Here is a 19,787-nt window from a genome sequence, read left to right on the forward strand (position 1 = left end):
TTGGTGCACTGAGTTAATTCACCCGGAACCACATTAGTTCATCGAGGTTTGTGGTTCATCTACCGATTGAATTCCTGGAATTTTGCACGCCATCTGACTTAAAGTTCACTTAGTTCAGTGGCTAGCTAGACAGCCACAGGCAGAGGCAACACATGACGCCAATGTCAAAAGCTCGATAGAAGAAATCTTCGTGTTTAATTCAGGTATCTATAGCTGGAGATGGTTTTGGTAAAAAATCATATTAAGAAAAACCTAAACATATAAAATATTATGTGTAATATGCTCATGGTAAAAATTTATGTTTCAAGAAGACTTTTAATGAGAAATGATAGGAATGAGTTGAAATAAGATTGTATACATTCTTTCAGAAGGTTCTCATACCATATACTTAAATATAATTTTGAGTTTACAGGTAAAGGGTCAATTTGCCAGAGTTTACTGATGATACCTTGGTTTTTTTTTTTTTGTGAAAGGATTTCCAAATGTATTTAGTTGAATAAAAAAAAATTGAAGCTTTATTTTGTCTTATTTGTGACTTTTTGGTCAAAAGTTAGAATCAGTTAATAGAAAAGTATATATGGGAACATTTATGCTCTTTTGAAACACAAAATAATTTAAATGTTTGTTTACAAGACTTAATCCTCCACCTCAGGTGTTTCACTGGAAAGAGAAGAGGGTTTGTGTATGCTTAAATACCTTGCATGATGCCTAATAAAAATCAAATCTATTTTTAACTAAGAAACTTATATTTTTAGTCTTTCATAAAGTATTTACTGCATGATCTTCACTGGGATGCTTCAAGAAGCAGCCATGTTTACTTCAGTTAACCCCAGATCACCTGGGGTTGATAAGGGATGCCTGTGAGGATGTGCTGGTGTGCAGGATGTTTCTTGGCATGAGCCAGGCTACAGGTGGCCTGGATAATCACAGAGTACCGCTGGTGGTCCTAACTGTGCTTCCTGGCCAGTGCATGCTTTCGCAGTGAGGACTGTAAGAGCTTCAGAGTTTAGAGGATGCATCTGGCCTAGGGAAAAAGAAGACACGGTGGCTCTTAAGGACAAACCCACTATAGACAGGGTTGGCTTTGGTCCAAGAGAGAAGCACAGTGAAGGGCTTCTTCGAACCCAGCTGCTACAGATCAGTAGGCATACAAGGAAGAAAGCGTGGTGGTGACGGCTAGATAAGGAGGAACCTGAATCACCAAGGTTCCCAGCAGTTAAGAACACTGCCTGCTTGCTCTTCCAAGGTCCTGAGTTCAATTCCCAGCAACTACGTGGTGTCTCACAACCATCTCTAATCAGATCTGGTGCCCTCTTGAGGAAGAGACCTGGTCAGTTGTCCTCATCAACTTAGACCATGAAATCCAATATGGACAAGTTCAACAGAGCCGCCAAACATACGGGTTGCCCATGCATGCTTCAGCATTGCCAGGGCATAAATTTCAAAATTTCATTCATTTCCCCAAGGCTCCAGGCAGAGTGGCACAAGTGTTAACGATTACATCACTGATCAGTAATATAGCATTGTCTTACTACAACAATAGTACCATTTTGTGTCGATCAAACGCTGTGTTCCATGCAAATTCTATTATTTATATTTACTACCTCATATGATTTCCCCAAACTGGGGTGGATTTGCATTAAAAGGTACTGCAAAAGTTTGGGGAGTAAAGTCTGGAGAATTAAAAGCATGGAAACTAGTAAACGGTGAGTTGGAGGATGCCGATGGGTGGCAAGACCACTGCAGCAATCCAATCTGGAGTCCCAGGCACCCACACTAGGCTCGAACCCACACACCCCTGCTTAATACTTGTCTCAGCCTAGCTCACAGGCAGTAAGGGGAGAATTGTACCCGATTCCCATCTGCTTAGTGTCTGAAGCCCACCAGAGGACACTGTAAGGGATGCCTTTTCTGACCTGAGTATTGACCTGAAGCTTTGTGGGTGCGCGTGTGTGTGTGTGTGTAGTGTGTGTATATGTGTGTGTGTGTGTGTGCTTTTTTACATCCCATCTGAGTCCCACCAGAGAGCATTGTAAGGGATGCCTTTTCTGACCTGAATGTAGACCTGAAGCGTGTGTGTGTGTGTGTGTGTGTGTGTGTGTGCACGCATGCACACACACATGCCTTTGTAGGTCCTAGTTCACTTTGTTTATAGAGCTCTCTTGCTGATTAGCAGAGAACACAGTGAGTGGGACAGTAGGAGCTTCTCTGGCTGCCAAACATGGACAGACATCTTCCAGAGAAACACAGTTTGAGATAGAGAGAGAGGGAGACAGAGAGAGAGAGAGAGAGAGAGAGAGAGAGAGAGAGAGAGATTTTTTTTGGTAAATTCTTCTCTTCTAAAGTCAGGGTAAGAATTAGGACAACTGGCATCAGAGTGGAACAAAGGATTAAGAATATATATAATTGTATTTTGCCGTTCCCTAATGTGTGATCCAGACTAGCTTCTGAGTTCTGCATGTGTGTTTACTCTAGCCTGCTTGCAGACACCGTGGAACTCACTAATTCTGACCTGTTCCCATGGACCCAGAGCCACTCACACTCACATTACTCAATTTATTTTCCCAACACTCTCATTATGCTGATATTATGAAACTTGCATGGAAATCAACTCAAAGGTTAAGTGCCTTGCCCAGAGGTTCACAGGAGGATGGAGGGAGGCGTTGCCTTTCAACTCACTTTCCCCACAAGATCGGGAGGCTGAAAGCAAAACCCCGGGGAGGGTGTCAACCCTGGAGTTATTGCACACTGTGCTGAACACTGTCTTGAAAGGCTGAATTAATTAAAATGAATAAAATAATGAAAAATCAAATCTATACAGAGTTGAAGTTACTTCCAAACACATTAGCTGCTTTCGTTTTGTTCCAAAACGGAGAGAAGAGTTGGCTTTTTGAGACCAGCCATGATTCTCTAGAAATTGAAGATGCTTATAAAATGTCCTCAGTGCTATAAAAAATACCTGTTTCTTATTGATACAGGTGTGTGTCATGTGTTTTGCGAATCCTTGTTTCTTAGTCTTTGTGAGTATGTATTGGTTCATCATGTGATTTTCTTGAATGCGTTCACATCAGACAGAGAGGGAAGAGAAAAATAATGTTGTTTTGTGCTCCACTACAATTTTGCTGTATTTTATTAAACTCTTTATTCATCACAAGGCTTTCACGGAAACTTTAGATGAAGCCCTTTGTTGTGATATTTTAGCCACTCCTCACAATAGCTTGGGAAATAGATCAAAATAGCCAAGAAAAAAAATTTAAATATGGCAGCTGGAGTTGGAGTATGGGAAATCAATCTTTGAGTATAATAATTTAGTCATGTGAGCTGTTTTGTTGGCAAAGTGTTTCATCTTAGTTTCCAAACAGTTGTTATGTATTACTAAATATTATGTTTAAAAATCAAAGCAGAAAAATTGATTTCATTCTCTCTAGATACCCTAAAAAATACTCAGGTGTTAAAGTTAGGGGCTCTTTTGGGAGAGCCTATTGGATAGGGAATTATGGCTGTGTGGTTAATTAATAAGAAGGGAAGTAGGGGCCAGTTCAGGGGTAACCGCATCAGGGCTGTGGAGGACTTCACGTTGTAGGGACAATAACAGGGTGCTAATTCTGAACGCACAGTGCTGTCCGACAAAGACATCAAGATGTGTAGGAAATCAACCCTCCTGCAGTCCTGGCAAGCCAGACTGACCCCGGCAAATGAAAATAATCAAAAGTAATTAGAAGCGTGCTGGACGACTCCTCGGAGAGCCGAGCAGGAGAGTAAACACGCCTGAATCCTCGAGTCGCTGCAAAGGCCCATGTCTGAGCTGTTAGGTGCCCTGACCTTGTCCACATAAAGATGTGATTTATGAAGTGCAGGGCACAGCAGCCCGGCTTCTGTCTTCTCCTGGAGAACCAAATTACTGAGGCCGAGATTAACATGCTTTCAGGCGGGCCCATTTCCAGACCAAGGAAAATTTTTTATTTACCTTTTTTTCCCCTTTTTACCTTTAATTTTCTTTCTTTCTTCTTTCTTTCTTTCTTTTTTTCTTTCTTTCTTTCTTTCTTTCTGACTGCATCAGTAGATTCAAGAAAAGATAAATAGATAGATAGATAGATAGATAGATAGATAGATAGATGGAAGAAAAGCAGAGTTCCTCAGAAATGCCCCAGTATCTCTATCCCGAGCAGCGATGATAGGGGTGCCCTGCAGGCTCAGAACCTTTGTGCCTACAGCTTGGCACTGTGCTGGGCAGACTTGCAGGTCTGCCTATTAGCGTCTCAGAATTCAAGTTCAAGCTTGTGACATACTTCCCTGATTAAGCAGTATAAATAATTAAAATCAAATGGGACATTCATCACAGCCAATCCTGCGGCTCTCTGGTCTAGTTTTTGCACCTGAACATTATATTTTATTCAAATCTTTTCACTAAATGCAAAGAATTAAATAGATTGTGGGCGGTGAGAATTTGGGGGACTCAGAGGGGAGGAAAATTGGGCGACACATTTGTGCAGGAACCAAGGGGACATCTCTTGAGTCCTAAAGACATACTTAGGTTTTTCTTATCTGTGTCTCACTTAAGCCTAGGTCTGCCCATGTCCCACATACTGGTGTACTGTAGAAAAGGAAACATTGATTTTCTTTTTAAACACACATCAATATCCATAACAAAGCTAATTTAATTAGCAAGCAGTTATTGTTCAGCCAAATGTCAATTTCTCAGATTATTTCATGCTTCCTGACATGAACTGTATGAAGCACGATTTTCATGGGCAGTCTGTGAATGAGACTGCACGTGAGAAACCAAAACCCTGTATTTGCTCCGTGCTGGGAGGAGGGGGGAAAGGCAAGCTCGGAGTTCAGTGGCTGCTTAGCTACCCCAAGAACCCAGAGCTGCAGAATTAAAGGGACTGTACTTAGGGCTAAAGCTATAAAGTGCCTTCCTCTATAAATTCAAAACATAATGTCAGGGTGAATGCGAACCTACTTTATTAACTTTATGGTATTGAAAACTGCCAGCGAGTTGTCTTGTTTTTAAATACCGTCCTCTGCAGAGTGTTACAGGGCCGTTTGTCCACAGGAAGCCATTAAAAGTGGACAGTGCAGTCATTTCATCTGGCTTTTGGTGGACTGCTTTTCTTTCTTTTAATGATGTGCTGGCATGTACCGTGCCCATAGGGTCTCCATTAGCTGGACTCCTACTTCTGGGACAACCATGAAGTTTAAGGCTTAAAAGAGGCATCGGTTTACAGTCCTTTGGGGATCATTGGAATACTGGGGCACTAACTTATTACTGTTTTAACTAATATATTGACTTATTTTGAATAAACAGTTCTACAATGAAGGCAGAACCCATGGCCTTATTGGAAATCTTTGGGCTTTTGAAAGATTCGGCAGTCCCTGTAGCTGGGGAGGAAGGAAAAGGCTTGTGGAGGGTTTATACCCTTTCAAACAAGGAACAAAACACGTTAACCTCTCCCACCCCAGTGCTGCCGTCAACTAAAGTGGAGTCTTTATAACTCCTAGAAAATCCTCCCGTTCCCACTCAGACCTCGTACTTTCCAATGTCGTCTTCTTGGTAAACAACGATTAAGAAAACAAAAAAGGGGTGACGCCTCTGCTACTGAAGAACGTTTTAAAAGTGTGATTCTTTAAAACCATTTCCCACGAGCTACTCTGCTTCTGTTCTCCCAAAGCCTCGCGTTTCTTCAAGCCGCCCCCCCACTCTATCCCCTTGATATTTAGATCATATGTCCTGATACATGCTTGCAAATTAAAGCCGGTTTGAGATTATAGTAAAACCATTATTTTTAATAGCCCATTGCAAGGGCGGTGCTAAACCCTGCAGAACATGCATGTTCCTGATTACTACAGAGCAGAAAGCAGGGCTTGCAGCGGCTTAATTTGTACCTGGTAACTACTGTAAGCAGACTTCTCTAGAAATCCCAAGGAATAAAGGGTGGTGGTGGTATGTGGCTCCTTGTATTTATTTGTTGTTTTAGAAACCTCCTGACTGGAAGCAAGCTTACGGTGGGGGGGGGGGAGGAGAAAAGCAAGCTACTTGCAAAAACTCTGGCTCCCTACCCTACCCTTATCTGGGCCTGTGCTTCCTCTAATGGGGTAGATCTTCTGATGAGTTATTATTGGAAGAGCAGCATGCTAGTCCGGGGCTCAGCATGCTAGTCCGGGGCTCGTCACTTATTGGGGGGTTGTAGATCTCTTTCTGTGAATTTCGTTATGTCAAGAAAATGTAAGATGGCTAGCCTCACGTGAAGTTATTATTCCTTTATAGTAATAAAGAGGGGGCGATGATCATGAATCCACTGTTTTACTTTCTTTGCCCAGATCCTTGTAATGACGCCTGTTAATTCTTACAGTTTATTCAGTGTACAGGAGTGATAACAATGACAGCAATATTGATATTATTTCATATGAAACAAATATTAAATCAATAGTGGTGATGCTAGAATGGATCCTCCCTGCCTCTAGACTTATCTCGCAGGGTCCCAGGGAGGAAGTTAAGGTTGTGTTTGAAGAAGGGACTCTCGGAGTTGGGAACATTCTCCACTCAGGCAGTGTCGCAGGGTCTGGGTACCTGTAACCTGGAGGATGAGACTAGCAAGCAGGAGCCTGGTGGGTTCACCTGGGTTCCTGAGGCCGCAGACACCAGGCTTTATTTCGGGATACATTGCCACCTACCGGCCTCCAGCCATACCTGCAAGGATCCCGTCCAGACCCATCGCCCCACCTCCCTTACCAGAAGTAAAAACGGAGGGGGGGGTGGGGACGGGGCGGGGGGGGGGGGACCAACTCAAAGAGAGGCTTTTTCCCTGGAATGGGATTTTAGTCAGGACCTGTCACTGATTCCGCAGGACCTTTGTCTCATCACCCACGTTTCCTACTTTTCACAGACGCTTTGGAAACAATGAGGAGGTGGGTGCTGCAAGGCCAGGCTGGGTGGGGTAGGTCAGGAAAGGTTTGGGACACTGAGCGCCCATAGCCCAGACCAAGCCCTAGTGTCTGAAGCAATCAGTTCCCTGGATTACTTGTATTTAATACACAATGCATCATAAAACAAATCTCTCATCCTGACAGGAAGAAAATAGAACAGCTCATAGCTCCAGCTAGTCCAATTTATGGCTAAATTAAAAAAAAAAAAAAGCTCCAACAATGGGCAAGTTGAGGAAAGACCCACGATCAATGCAGGGAGGCCAGGGCTCCTCAAGGTTCTCAGGCAGGGCTCTATGGGAATATCTGACCGCTTAGGTTATTTACAAAGGATTTTTTCCTGTCTTACCTACCACTGCTGTGAGATTTTCCCCTCAAACAATGGCCATTATCTGAAATAACAGTTCAATGTCACAGATAACAGGGCACCAAAATGAATTAGTCACCACCTCTTGTCATTCACTATCCCTCACATTCTTGTCTTCTGTTCCTAGTTTTGTTTTTCGATCAGCATTTTCGGGAAAATAAAGCTTTGCTAGATCTTCACACTAACTTGCGTTTGGAGAAAACAAAATGTGGGTGGCGCTTGGGAGACCTGGTTTGTGTAGAAGTTTAAAGTCAGCACCTTGTGAGCCGGATGGTGGGCTCTGCCTATCCTAGGCAATTGCCCCTAGACCTGGGCACTTTGCTTAACTTTCCATTGTTGAATTGGGAATAAATTGGAATTGGGGCTTTGGGATTTAGCTCAGGGGTAAATCTCTAGCCTAGCAAGGGTGGGGCTCTGTGTTTGCTCCTTTCTTGGCGGGTGGGAGAGGGGAGCTGAATTTTTGCTATTTGCTTTAGCTTTTATTCCCAATTAAACTGTGGGCTTAACAAAATTGATCCAAATTTGTCTGCAGTTAAACACGTGGATTCTTACGGTTTGCTATTCACTCTACAAATTCTTTCATCCAATGTTATTTCTGCACGGTATTGATAAAAACTGTCCAAACTTATAAAGTTATCTAATGTATAAAACATGAATCACTAAAAACAAGCATTTGTATAATTCTACTTTGGGACAGTCATGATCTTTTGAATAATGTAGCAAAGATAATAGCAAAATTCTCTAGACAGTCCTCAATCTACTAACATAGCGCTCTATTTGGAAGAGAAATGTGCAAATAATGTTTTAAATTTTAAGATTTGTTCTTAAGTGGGGGGGAAAGCGATTTTGAAGTGTGGTGCACTTTTCTGCTGACCTCACTATAAAAACTAGGGATAAATTTAAGTACAAACTTAAATTAGAATTTACTTTAAATATGCTTCACGGAAAGCTGGAAATGTCTGTCAGTTTTCACTCTTGAAGCTGCTGTCTTGAGAATTTTAGTGTTAGCCAGTGTCTTTTTATCCAAGTGCTACTCTGGCCCTCTCCAGAGCTTCCCAAACCCGCTGCCTGGAGAGCCACCCTCACACCCCTGAAAGCAATCTCCACCCCACCCCATCCCCCACCTCTCTCTCTCTCTCTCTCTCTCTCTCTCTCTCTCTCTCTCTCTCACACACACACACACACACACACACACACACACACACACACACACACACACACACAGAATCACACTTGTGCCCAGGACATCAAAACCAAAGAGATTTCCCTGGGGAAACAAATCCTGCCTGGAGAAATCTCCCCATTGGTTGTTTATCCGCAGAAATCTACATGTTCCAGGGGATGGTGCATCCATAATCAGTCTGTCCCTATAGGACTTGGGTCTTGGCGACCTTTTTGTGACCTCTCCCGCCAGAGGAGGCTGCTGTCACTTTAAAAATTTACTGAAAGAGGAGCCCGTCGTCTGGCTTCCGACCACTCTGGAGATAGCTCCCTTTCTCCCTCGCCCCGGTTTCTTTCTGGATGGCCGAGCAGATCCCCTTTAAAGAGACAGTTCATGAAATAGAAACCCCGCGGCTGGGCGCGGAGTGGCTAAAGGGGACGAGCGAGTGAGGGTCTGGACCCGAGGAGGCTCTGGGAGGATCTGGGGGCCGTCCTGGCCTGGCAGGCCCCCCACCTTCGCAAGCTCTCCTGCCGGTCTTGCCCCTGGAGCTGGGAGAGAGGAGTGGAAGAAGTTTTAGTAGGTTTCAGATAACTTTCATTACACATCGGGCTGATAAGAGCAAGAGAAAGTGAGGAAAGAGGGAGGTGGTGAGAACAGAAGGAATAGCTGCGAGCTCATTTAGGAAGGGGGAAAATCCCAAATACACCAAACCCGGGTCATTTCTGGTCTTAAAACACTGTTGGCGGACAATAAACCCGAAACGCGTGGTCCCGGCGGCGAACAGCTCCCAGGGAACGACAAACTTATCAGACACCCATTTGGAAGGCGAGACACAAGGCTTTTTTTATTTTTTTTAATGTCTCGAAATGTTACCGGGTGTTCTTTGAAAAGACTTTCCTACACGAGTGCCGGGTGCTGCTGATTTTATTTTGCTTAATTCTGCTGTGATTGCTTTTGATTGCTGAGTTGAGGCCGTAGAAATCGGAAGGTAAGCGAACTCACTTTAAAAAGTCTTGGCTGTGGGCAGGGTGTCGCTGGGGACGGCGTCTGCGTCCCGGGTCTGCGCTGAGCTCCCCGCGTCCCCGGAGCGTCGCCGGTCGCCCGGGCTCCGCCGCCTCGGGTGGGTCTGCCCGGCTGGCTGCCGCCTTCTCGGCTCTCGCATCCTCCTTCCCCTCCCTCCCACGGTCTGTCGGTCAGGTTCGGGGACGCAGAAGGTGGGGTTGCCAAAAATCAGAATTCCTGGCACCAGCCAAGCGACTTTGGAAGTGGCTTTCGGCGAAGTCCCACCTTGCCAAGTAACAGCTTCGCTGGCCAACAGCGTGTGTGCTGCCTCAAGAAAGTCACATTCGGTCCCTTTGGCTGCAGGCTGGGATTTTTCCCCCTTTTCGTTGGGTAATTTTTTTTTTTTTGAAATGGCCTTTCTCTCAAGTCCACCTAAAGGAATTATTATTATTATTATTATTATTATTATTATTATTATTATTATTGAAGCTTAACAGCTTTTGAAAACACAGGACTGTGTTAGATGGGGCATGAAGATGCGTTGTTTATTGTATTCAGATTTCCGAGGAGATTGAGACTTTTGGGCACAAATGAAGTCCTGGTAGCAAATCAAAAGTGAATAACTCGCCAGGGGTGAAGATAGTTAGGCGGCCTTGGGGAAGGAATAGTGAGAGTAAGGACATCAGTATGTTGGGGAAACCTTTGAATAATCGCGTAACATATTTAAAAAACCACATTCTTTGAAAATGTGTTTTAAAAAATTAGCCTCGCTGTTGACAGAGACTGTGTCAGGGATGCTAACACGGAATAAAATTACACCTATATTTTTTTTTGTGTACAGCATGTAATCTTCAGTTCCTTACCTTGCTTGGAAAGCGGAGGGAGTAGATGCTTCTTGACTTTAAAATTAACAAGTTTTCCACGTCTTTCTGCAGCATGAAATGAGAGCAGTGTAGCATTTCAGTAGCTCCACCGATTTCCTTTATTAAATATTTCTCTGGGTGTCAGTTGGCATGCCTCCCCACCCCTTTTCTTCTCAGTCAACAAAACAAACAGCACACCCCAATTCAGAATAAATTAGCAGACCAAATACAATCCCACTTAAAAAAGAAAATCAAATTTTAAGAACCGTGCTAATTATTTACCTTCTCTATGTCTGGGAAGGGAAAAATCTCAGTGCCCTTTGAGTTGTTCAGTCTTGAGAGATGAAATGTCTTAAAGTTTGTAATTTTATAAATAACGTATTTGTTGAAATTTGTCCTCCATAGAAAGGGTATTTAACTCTCTGTTAGAGTGGAGAGGTGGAGGGAAGAAGAGGGAGCAATTATTGTCTTTCTCTTAGGTTACCATTTTTCTTTTTTAAATCCTGGGGCGACTTACTGCCCTTCAATGGCCCCATGGTCAAGGACTTATTCATAGTGCTTTAGGCTGGGGCGCTCAGAACCGAGTTCTTGAAGTTTATGGTGAGTTAATGACTTAAATCTGCAAGTGGGTGATTATCGGAGTTCTATGCAAAGCTGCTCTTGGTCCATATAGTGAAGGGTTTAACGTTAATTTCCAGGCAGGTATGGCAGGAGCAGAGTTCAAGGGTTATTTAATTCATGAATTCTCGTCCTAGAGTGTGTTGTTTAGTCTGGAGCAGAAACCATCCTCACAGTTTGCATTAGCTGATTGACATAGCATTGCCAGCCCCTAGTTCTCCACCATGAGGTCAGTGACTCCATAGCTTTTAATATTGATGCTTAGCAAGTTATTGAGGTTAATGACTCAGAAAAGGCTTGATCTGAGTATATGAAACCTTAAAATTAAAAGCTTCCCATTTCAACGTGGATTTCGCAAGTGTCCTGAGTGACATTAACATTTAGTAGGGGCCAAACACACATCTTCAGAAAATGATGAAACACTGCCATAAGGTAATACTGGCAACATGTGAAACCTGCTAAGTCTATGCTTACCTGCAAACCACTTTGTTATTTTGTTTACTGGGCATAATATGTAAACATGTATTGATATGGGTTAGTTAAACCTTAGGTTGTCATACTTTGCATGTATATATATGTATATATATATACATATATATATATGTATAATTTTCTTTTGCTTGTCTTTAGTTTGCTCAGAAACATCTATGAGACAATTCTTTAAGCTGCAAGCATAATTTTATGGTGAGGAAATGCAAACTAATAAAAGAAATTTAATAATGTTTAGATGAAAGTTTTTAATCAAATTAAAATGAAATAATGTAAAAGTGCCCACCCAGATGAGGAGGCTAAGCAGAACTACAATATTGACAGCTGAGTCATCCAAACCCAAATATTGAATATTTAGTTTAGAAATATTATTTTGCAATGCCGTTCTATATGACTTTTTGGTGAAAACACAATAGATAAAATTAAGTCATTGGGATTATTCATGGATGAAGAAGAAGCAAGCTTGTTTTGAAAGCAATTAATCAGTTTCTGTGATAAGTTAAAATTGCTTTATGCCTTTTGTACAAGCAGTATAGCTCATGCTTCCTTTAAGAATATATGTGCTGCCTGACCTTTTCCTTGTAAAGATTCAAAGGGAGAACACACATTTCAATGGTAGATTTTCAAGGAACTGACTACTTTCAGCAATGGGCCGACATGGCAATTTATTGTTCTCATCTTCTTCCTTCCAGATCTTAGATGAGTTTTGCAATGTGAAGTTCTGCATAGATGCCAGTCAACCAGATGTAGGAAGCTGGCTCAAGTACATCAGATTTGCTGGCTGTTATGATCAGCACAACCTTGTTGCATGCCAGATAAATGACCAGGTATGTTTTAAAGATTTTCTTGTCTTATTTAAGAACACTAAGGTATCAGGGAAGCCTGAAGAATATAACAGGGAGCTGCAATAGACTCCTCTGACCTGATTGTGTTGATACGGCAGAAGCTAACACAGAGACACAAGATACAGAGCTAAGACATTTTCAGCACTGCCTTTTTCCACTGCTGTTTTCTTTGGGTGATCTGTTCATGATGTCTTACCATTGATATCAATGCTGCAGCTATTGTAGTTTACTGAGTGACTTAGAAACTAAGTACCTGATTCTACTGTTGCACTTTCTCTTTATCATCCTAATATGTACATTCATACAAAGTATAGAGCTAAATTTGAGATGTATTCAAAATTTGCAAATGATATATTTGAAATGTTATAATATAGTTTTATTTGAAATAGTGGTTAGATACGTATGCATGTCATTGGTGCAGACTACCTGATTATACATTATAAAGTGCATAACTGTGTTGAATTACCTAAATCAACATAAAATGAGGTTTTGTTACTCTTCAAATAAGCAAACTACTGGTCTTTTATGTAAAGCAAAAGTTTAAAGTTGTCACTGTTGGATCACTTTGTGACTTTATAGAAGACCAGGAAGTGAGACTGACTTAAAGAAAAGTAACCATGAACTAAAGGTCACAATATCATCCTGAAACTAATTTTTCACTTAATAAAATTATGACTCTTGTACATTTATCTGAAAGTGCCTAAAGAATAAGGGGTTATCCTGTTGACTTTTTTATTACAAACATCACTGGGTTAAAATTTAATTGTATCACAATCATATATTTCCTTTAACACCATGGTGACTTAAATGTGCTTCCAAGACCCTGTTGAAATGGTTGCTTGGCAGATCTACTACACCAAGAAAATGAAAAGTTTAAATTAGATGGTTGCAATTGAAAGCAGTTAAATAAAGCTATCGCCATCAGCCCAAGATTCCCAGCCATCATTAGGAGATTATTCTTTGGCTTTTCACCAGCTCCCAGATCATTTTTTTCTGGCTAAACTAAACATAAGGTAGTAAGTTGTAAAATTATGTTTAAATGGGAATCATTTAAATCTTCAGCATAATCAAAAACAATAAACTAATCAATTGGGTTTTCCCTTTTGCTGTAAAAAAACCAAAGTGTTATTGACAAATGAAAATATTATTAAATTAGCTATTGATTTTGAGAACAGTATATCCCAATCCTGTCCTAGGAGTTATTGTCTCCAGCAGCAAAAGCACTTTTGGAGCATCTCCTGTTTACAGATTGGGAAATGGGTAGGTCTAGTAAGGGGTAAACTGTGCTGTGCTTCCTAAAACGGAAACTATGGGACCTCAAAAGATCCCTTTAAGATGAAATAATATAAATATATCTTAATGATTATTTGCTGTTCATATTTAGTGACAACAGATGTATATCATTATTTTTCTAAAATTATTGAAAGGTGGCTCAAGAATTCTACTTGTAGCTAATTCAAGGCCACTTGTGGCCAACTTTGCATTTAATTTTTATTTCTGATGTTTTATGATAAGTAAGCTCTTCTTGCAAAACTTGGTTGCATTTAAAGGGGAAGTCCTGTGGTTTCTAATTGTGTGTGAATCAGGCTGCTCATTGTAGTTAGTGTTTGTAATTTTTCCAATTAGTTGGAAAGTACACATTTTATAGGCATTGTTTCTAGAGAAAACATGTCCCTTATTTTAACCATATCTAATGTTTTACCTGGAGAAACAGAGAAAAAAAATGAGAAAGACACAGAACACGATTATGCGATACGTATTTATCTTAAGTATTAATCCTAAACTTCTATATTACACTAGCCAAAATTAAGATGGTTGTACAATGAGCACATATCAAATAACTTAATCGTGAAACTGATATTGCATGGTCAAGTAGGTTCATCTATACACTCAAGAGAAAAGTCAAAGATAGAAGACAGCTGTGATAGGTGTCTTTGTAGACTACAGCCTTATACTTGGCACTGTTAACAAGAGCTAAGAAGACAGCACCTAATAGCACATATCTGTATATTGTAAACATATTCATCTGTAAGCTCCTCTGCGGTTCCAGAAAGGCCATTTAGCTGGGCATCTCTGGACAGCTTTGAAATGTAAATGTTGGGCCAGGTGCAAAGATACAGAGCTGACAGCAGAGACCCTCCAGATGTGCTTCTGCATCCTCTTTGCTGTGGGAGGATCTGTCCAATGGTGGCTAGGCACGGCCCATCTCCTTCCAAACACCCCCGTCCCATCGTTGGAGAGTCCATTTACTTTCTAGACACTGAGAGAAGCCCTGCATAAGGGCTAATTATTAAATTAGTGACACCAGCTTACCTGTCCAGTACCAGCCTGTAGTATTCTAGAATAAATCATAAAAATGGTCTCCTTTGCTCTGATTCTTAGAAGAACGTTAAGTTATTAAAAGAATTTTGATGGCATAATAGGCAAATATTGTACACTCTGAAAAGAAAGAATTTCGGGTAAATTTTTCAGCTGTGATCCAGTTTTGGTGATGTTTAGGTTAGCAAATAAAGAAGGCAATGATTACCCCGAACAAATGACAAGTGTGTGCATCATAGTGTGTATTCAAAAAATTCCTGATGCTGAAGTTAAAACTGAATGAGTTTAAATCAGCTTCGTAACAAGGTGGAAGGATAAGATCTACAAAGGAAAATAAATGTGCTTGCTAAGATTCTGAAGTTCGGTAGGAGGCAGCTGTCAGAACATGGACCCTGGATAAAACCCATGCTGGTCTTGTGTGATTGGTGGATTTTGTTTTTTAAATAATACTAAGAACGAATGTAACCTGAATTATGTCGTAAAATAGAGAAACAGGGACCACACAATGAACCATTTCCCCTCCTACTTTTCCATAAGCACTTTATCCCAGGTGATCTCTTTGGTTTAATCTTTTTAACAGATTCACATGCATGTGTGTGTGCTCATGTGTGTGCATGTGTGCGTGTGTGCATGCGATCATTTAAACCTGTGTGTGTATTTCTTTATTTCAGATATTTCAGAATGAGCTTTGAAAATGAGCTCTCTTTCTTGACACAATTGCCCAGAAAGAGGCAGGTCTTACGACTTTAGATGTCTCTTTTCATTTTATATTCTCAAAATTATTGCTGTGATGTTGTGGGGCGCAGAAATTCTGGGTGTGCTGGGATTGTTGCTGAGATATAATTTCTAAGTAGCTTCAAGTCTGACTGATGTTGTATTCCCTGACTGAAAGCATTGCGTTAACTGTAGTAATTTATCTTTATAAAGGAAGGCCATGCCAAAGACATGAGGACTGAGACCCCAATCACAGACAAGTCATAGAGTAGTGCAACCATCCAAACACCCAAACATCGTCATCCTTGGTGTCTTGATTACCTTCCCTACATTCCTTAAAGTTTGTGTTTGATAGTATGTACCTGTACTGCTGACACGCAGCAGTGAGTTGGGAATATTCATTCCTGGCAGCAGACAGTAGGTAGATGCATTAGATAACGTGGGTGGCTTACAGGAGCAGCAACTGGTTCTGAGCAGTAGGTTGGGGTGGGAGGAAAGGCAGAGAGCTGGATACTGGAAGCTGTCCCAAGGCTAGATCCTCAAGGGGACCAAACATGAGCTTTATCAGTTATTTAGAGGCTTCGTTTATATCGAGAAACACCCACCACCACATATTTAAAGTCAAACAGTCCAAACATCTAAATGATTTACTGAGGCTTTTTAAAATTTCTTGTTATTTTTATACCTTTCTTTTGAAGTTGTAGAGATTGCTTCCTTTTATAAACCAGGGTGGTTGGAGGATGTAGCACATTTTTTTAGACTTGGCCTCAACCTACTCTTGCATCTCCCCTTACCCCCTTTTAAGCTTACCTGTCTATATTCTTTACCTCAAGTCAAAGGCCAGGCTACCTACAGGGAGTCTATGAGCCTCAGGCAATGCTGGTTCTCCTCATTGAATATATTCAGAAGTTTTGTGTTCTTATGGGGGTTTTTACTCCAAAGCATCTTTAGAGTAAAACTCTAAATTATAAAGAGAGCGTTTAAGCTCAGCTCCTGTAAGTTGGCCTTTTAGATGAGAGCCAAGTCCATTTTTGTATCATGGTAATCAGAATGATCTGAGGATTTTCTGTGGGATAATTTATATGTGTGTAAGTATTAGTATTCTGCACCACGGAAGGAACACAGTCATCTGAGTCCTGTCTGGCCCTCACATGGTCTTCAAATGGAGGAAAGACCTCAGAAAGCCAGGACATTATTAATCTTGTCATTTACACAAAGTGATAAGTACTTTCATTTTTAAACGGGCCCTTGACAGCTGGTATTTAGTAAGTAGAACCAGGGAAGTCTACTGTTGCCTCTGAATAGAAAGAAAGGCTTGGATAAGAGGTTACCTCACGCCTGCCGTCCATTCTGAAGCAATGAGATAGGGAAGAAAGTACGGGCCACAGAGAACACGAAGTCAGAATTCACTTAGGGGACCCAACCAGCTTCCGAGTGGTTAATGAATGGCAGCAAGACTCCAGCGTGTTTTCAGTTGGAATGGGCATTGTTCTCATTTGTGCTTTACCTTATAAACTTTTAACTGCTTCCAGGACGACCATGGTTGATTTGGCACACCCGCTTCCACTCAGCCCAGGCTCATATGAGTGATGCTATCGGACTGTGTGACACTAGAGCAGTGTTGTTATTGCAAGCTTATTATGGGCTCAATTATTAACTTATTTTCTTTGGCCTTTTACTGAGGAGGGGAAAAAATTCCCTTTCCTTCAACATTCACTTAATACATATGGTGCAAAAATGGCCCAGCGAATCAACGCTGAGTACAGAAAATGGGGAGCTCTTTAACCTCTCCCCACTTTGTAGAAACTTTGTTTGCCTGCACTGTCAGGTAATTTGTTAATTTCTCTTCATTTACAAGGATTTCTGTTCATGTTTGTGTGCCTTCTTTTGATGTTAAAGTTATTATTGGCTTTGGGCATTTTCTTTGCTTTGCTTTTAAGTCAAGTCCTCCTTTTATACCAAAGTTATACTCTGCAATTTTAAGATGAATGCCAGCTGGCAGTACCTAGGGACCAGCTTTGTGTGCAGTGTGCAGACTGACTCTGGTGCCTGCTATCTGCCTGATAAGTTGCTTCCTTTACCCCAAGATGAAACTGCCTCAGACATAGCTTGCAGTTTAATATTTACATGAGAAAAAGTCCCACCTTCTTCCCCAAGTATAATGCTTGGGACATGATGGTGACGTAATATATATATATATATATATATATATATATATATATATATATACATTGAGACCCACGGACCCGTGCCTCGAAAAGCGTGACCTAAAGTATTACATCCATATTTAAGTTGCAAACAGTGACCTGATACAACACATGCCCGTTTTTAATAATCAGTGTTTGCATGTAGACATCATCTTTCATTTAGGATGAGCTCAGAACACCACATGAGCAAGAGATTCAAGCTATTTCTGGTGTGAAGCCAGAAAAGTACTCAGCAGCACGTCTCACGGGTCACCAGGGCTGGTCAAGAGCAGTAGAGAAGCCTCCAGCTTGCAGCGTAGCACCCAACCATGAGCTTTAGCTTCTATGTAGTATGATGGGGCCCTTTTGACAAACCTTCAGCAACCACTTACAATGTTCACGAAGTTTCCATACAGTCAAACAAATGGCCAGTGTAAGGAAAGGGGGATCACAAACATTGCTTGTGGGCCCTGTGGGAAGACCCTGAGAGGTTATTATGTAGGGTGCACAGGTCTCCAGGCACACGAAGGAGCTTTTCAGCACTTCTCTTTTTGTTGAAACTAGGACCAAAGCCAAATTTGTTTTCTTTAATACAGTAAATTATATTGTCTGTGTTCTCATGTTACTAATAAATAAGTAAAGAATGTATAGAAGAAAAAACCTCCAATGATGTGTTCTACTGAATTGTTTTTAGGACAGTAGGCCCCACTTTGTCCCAGTTGTTTTATTTATTCATGAAATTATTTAATTTTGGTGCTTGAATGAACACTTCATGCATGCCAGACAAGTTGGTGACACAAGGCTACATCACTTTATCACAAGCTTCTCCATTTTTTTTTTCCTGGTGTGCTCTGTGTCTATAAGTGTAGATGGAGAATACTTCTGTTTGGAGAAATTAAAGGGTGTTTGGCTTGGGCAAAGCTCAGTCATAATAAAGCTAATATTCTGTTGGAAGAGTTTATTTCCTGGTGGTCTATCTCTGTTTTCTGAAGATGCTTCTCTGCCTCTCAGTAAAACCAGACCTAGACTGACCATTAGGACTTTCCCCCAGAGGTTAAATGCTTGACATCATTATTGCTCTCCTGATCCGGGGTTTCCCACATTGCTAGAGGTAGATGAGGGGCCCAGACTGTATTTCCTGGGGAGGTCAAGTATACACACATGGCCCGTGGACTCATGCTGTCTCTGAAGCCCCGAGACTGGCAGATGTGTTCACATCAAATGTTGACTCTGTACAGACATGTACACTGTCACTTAGCTGCCCTCCTAGCCACTTCCAAACATGCAAGTTCCACTTGGCCTTTCCTGCTTTTTCATGGTGCTTTGAATGAAGCTGTAGAAAAATAAAGCATTCAAGCCAAGCATTGGGAGTTGGAGGAGAGAGAAATCAGCTGACAGTTTCAAAGAGAAAACACAGTAATAATCTGAAAAAGCTGCTTCTCCATATAGATTCTGCAGGGAGTACATTTCTCTATTATTTCAATTATTAGAACTTCCTGAATAGGTTGAAGGTCACTCATAATTCACACTTCTGTCATTTTTAGACATGCCAAGTGCAGTCTATTATGCATAAATAAAACTTCCAGTGTTTGACCGCGGAAAATAAATGGAAAGTCATAACAATGAGGCCTTGTTCATCTTTTAAAAAGTAAACGGTTTGTTTTCTTTCTTGTTTTCTCTTGTACACTGAAGTTTATCTTCTAACGCAACAGTACAAACAGCACACTTTAAAGTGATCCAAGCCTGGCACACTAACAGCACAGTTGTTCTGGAAGATTTTTAGAACTTCTATTCTGTAGGATAATGAGCAAGAACATTTTACCTTTTTAAAGTACAAATGGAAATATCATTATTTTCATGGCAGATTAGGTTGGACAGAGGCCTTGACAAAATGGAGTTAGTCTGAGAGCCTTCTGAAGACTTCAGCATTTCCCAGAATGCTTTTGAGTGTCTCTACCCTCATTAGTGTGGTCTTCTTGAACTTAAGCAACTGGTGGAAAGAAACGCTTAACAATATGTAATTAATTAAAGTTAATTCAAATTTTATCTTTATATAAGATGTACATAACATAATATATATTTAAATGTACATACAAGTAGAATTAATCTGACGAAGCATTAACCTTATTTAGATACAGTTAATACATAACATGAGATTGTTAATAGTTCATGTAAAATTTCAAATTCCTTAAAAATGTGAACTCTGCTTCATTTAGGTGTTACATGCAAAATAATTATGTTTATGCAACAGTAATAGTGGCTCGCTCAGAGTCTGGAAATTGGCTGCTCCTGTCC

The 19,787-nt window shown here is 41.0% G+C and overlaps 1 protein-coding gene across 10 annotated transcripts in view; it reads left to right on the forward strand.

Moving 5' to 3' along the window:
• Positions 1-19,787, forward strand: part of Mecom (MDS1 and EVI1 complex locus) — a 550,964-nt gene that overhangs the window by 480,791 nt on the left and 50,386 nt on the right. For 9 of the 10 annotated variants that reach the window (XM_041658853.1, XM_041658854.1, XM_041658849.1 and 6 more), the window contains one exon: positions 12,121-12,255. In XM_041658853.1, coding sequence (XP_041514787.1) covers positions 12,121-12,255 — 135 coding nt within the window. Of the gene's footprint in view, positions 1-8,664; positions 9,445-12,120; positions 12,256-19,787 lie in introns of those variants that run through there. The other variant, XM_041658855.1, reaches the window with a different exon arrangement.

This window comes from Microtus oregoni, unplaced genomic scaffold (genome assembly GCF_018167655.1).
Source record: "Microtus oregoni isolate MIOR12 unplaced genomic scaffold, Mior012 000010F_ref0000083, whole genome shotgun sequence".
NCBI classification, from domain to species: domain Eukaryota; kingdom Metazoa; phylum Chordata; class Mammalia; order Rodentia; family Cricetidae; genus Microtus; species Microtus oregoni.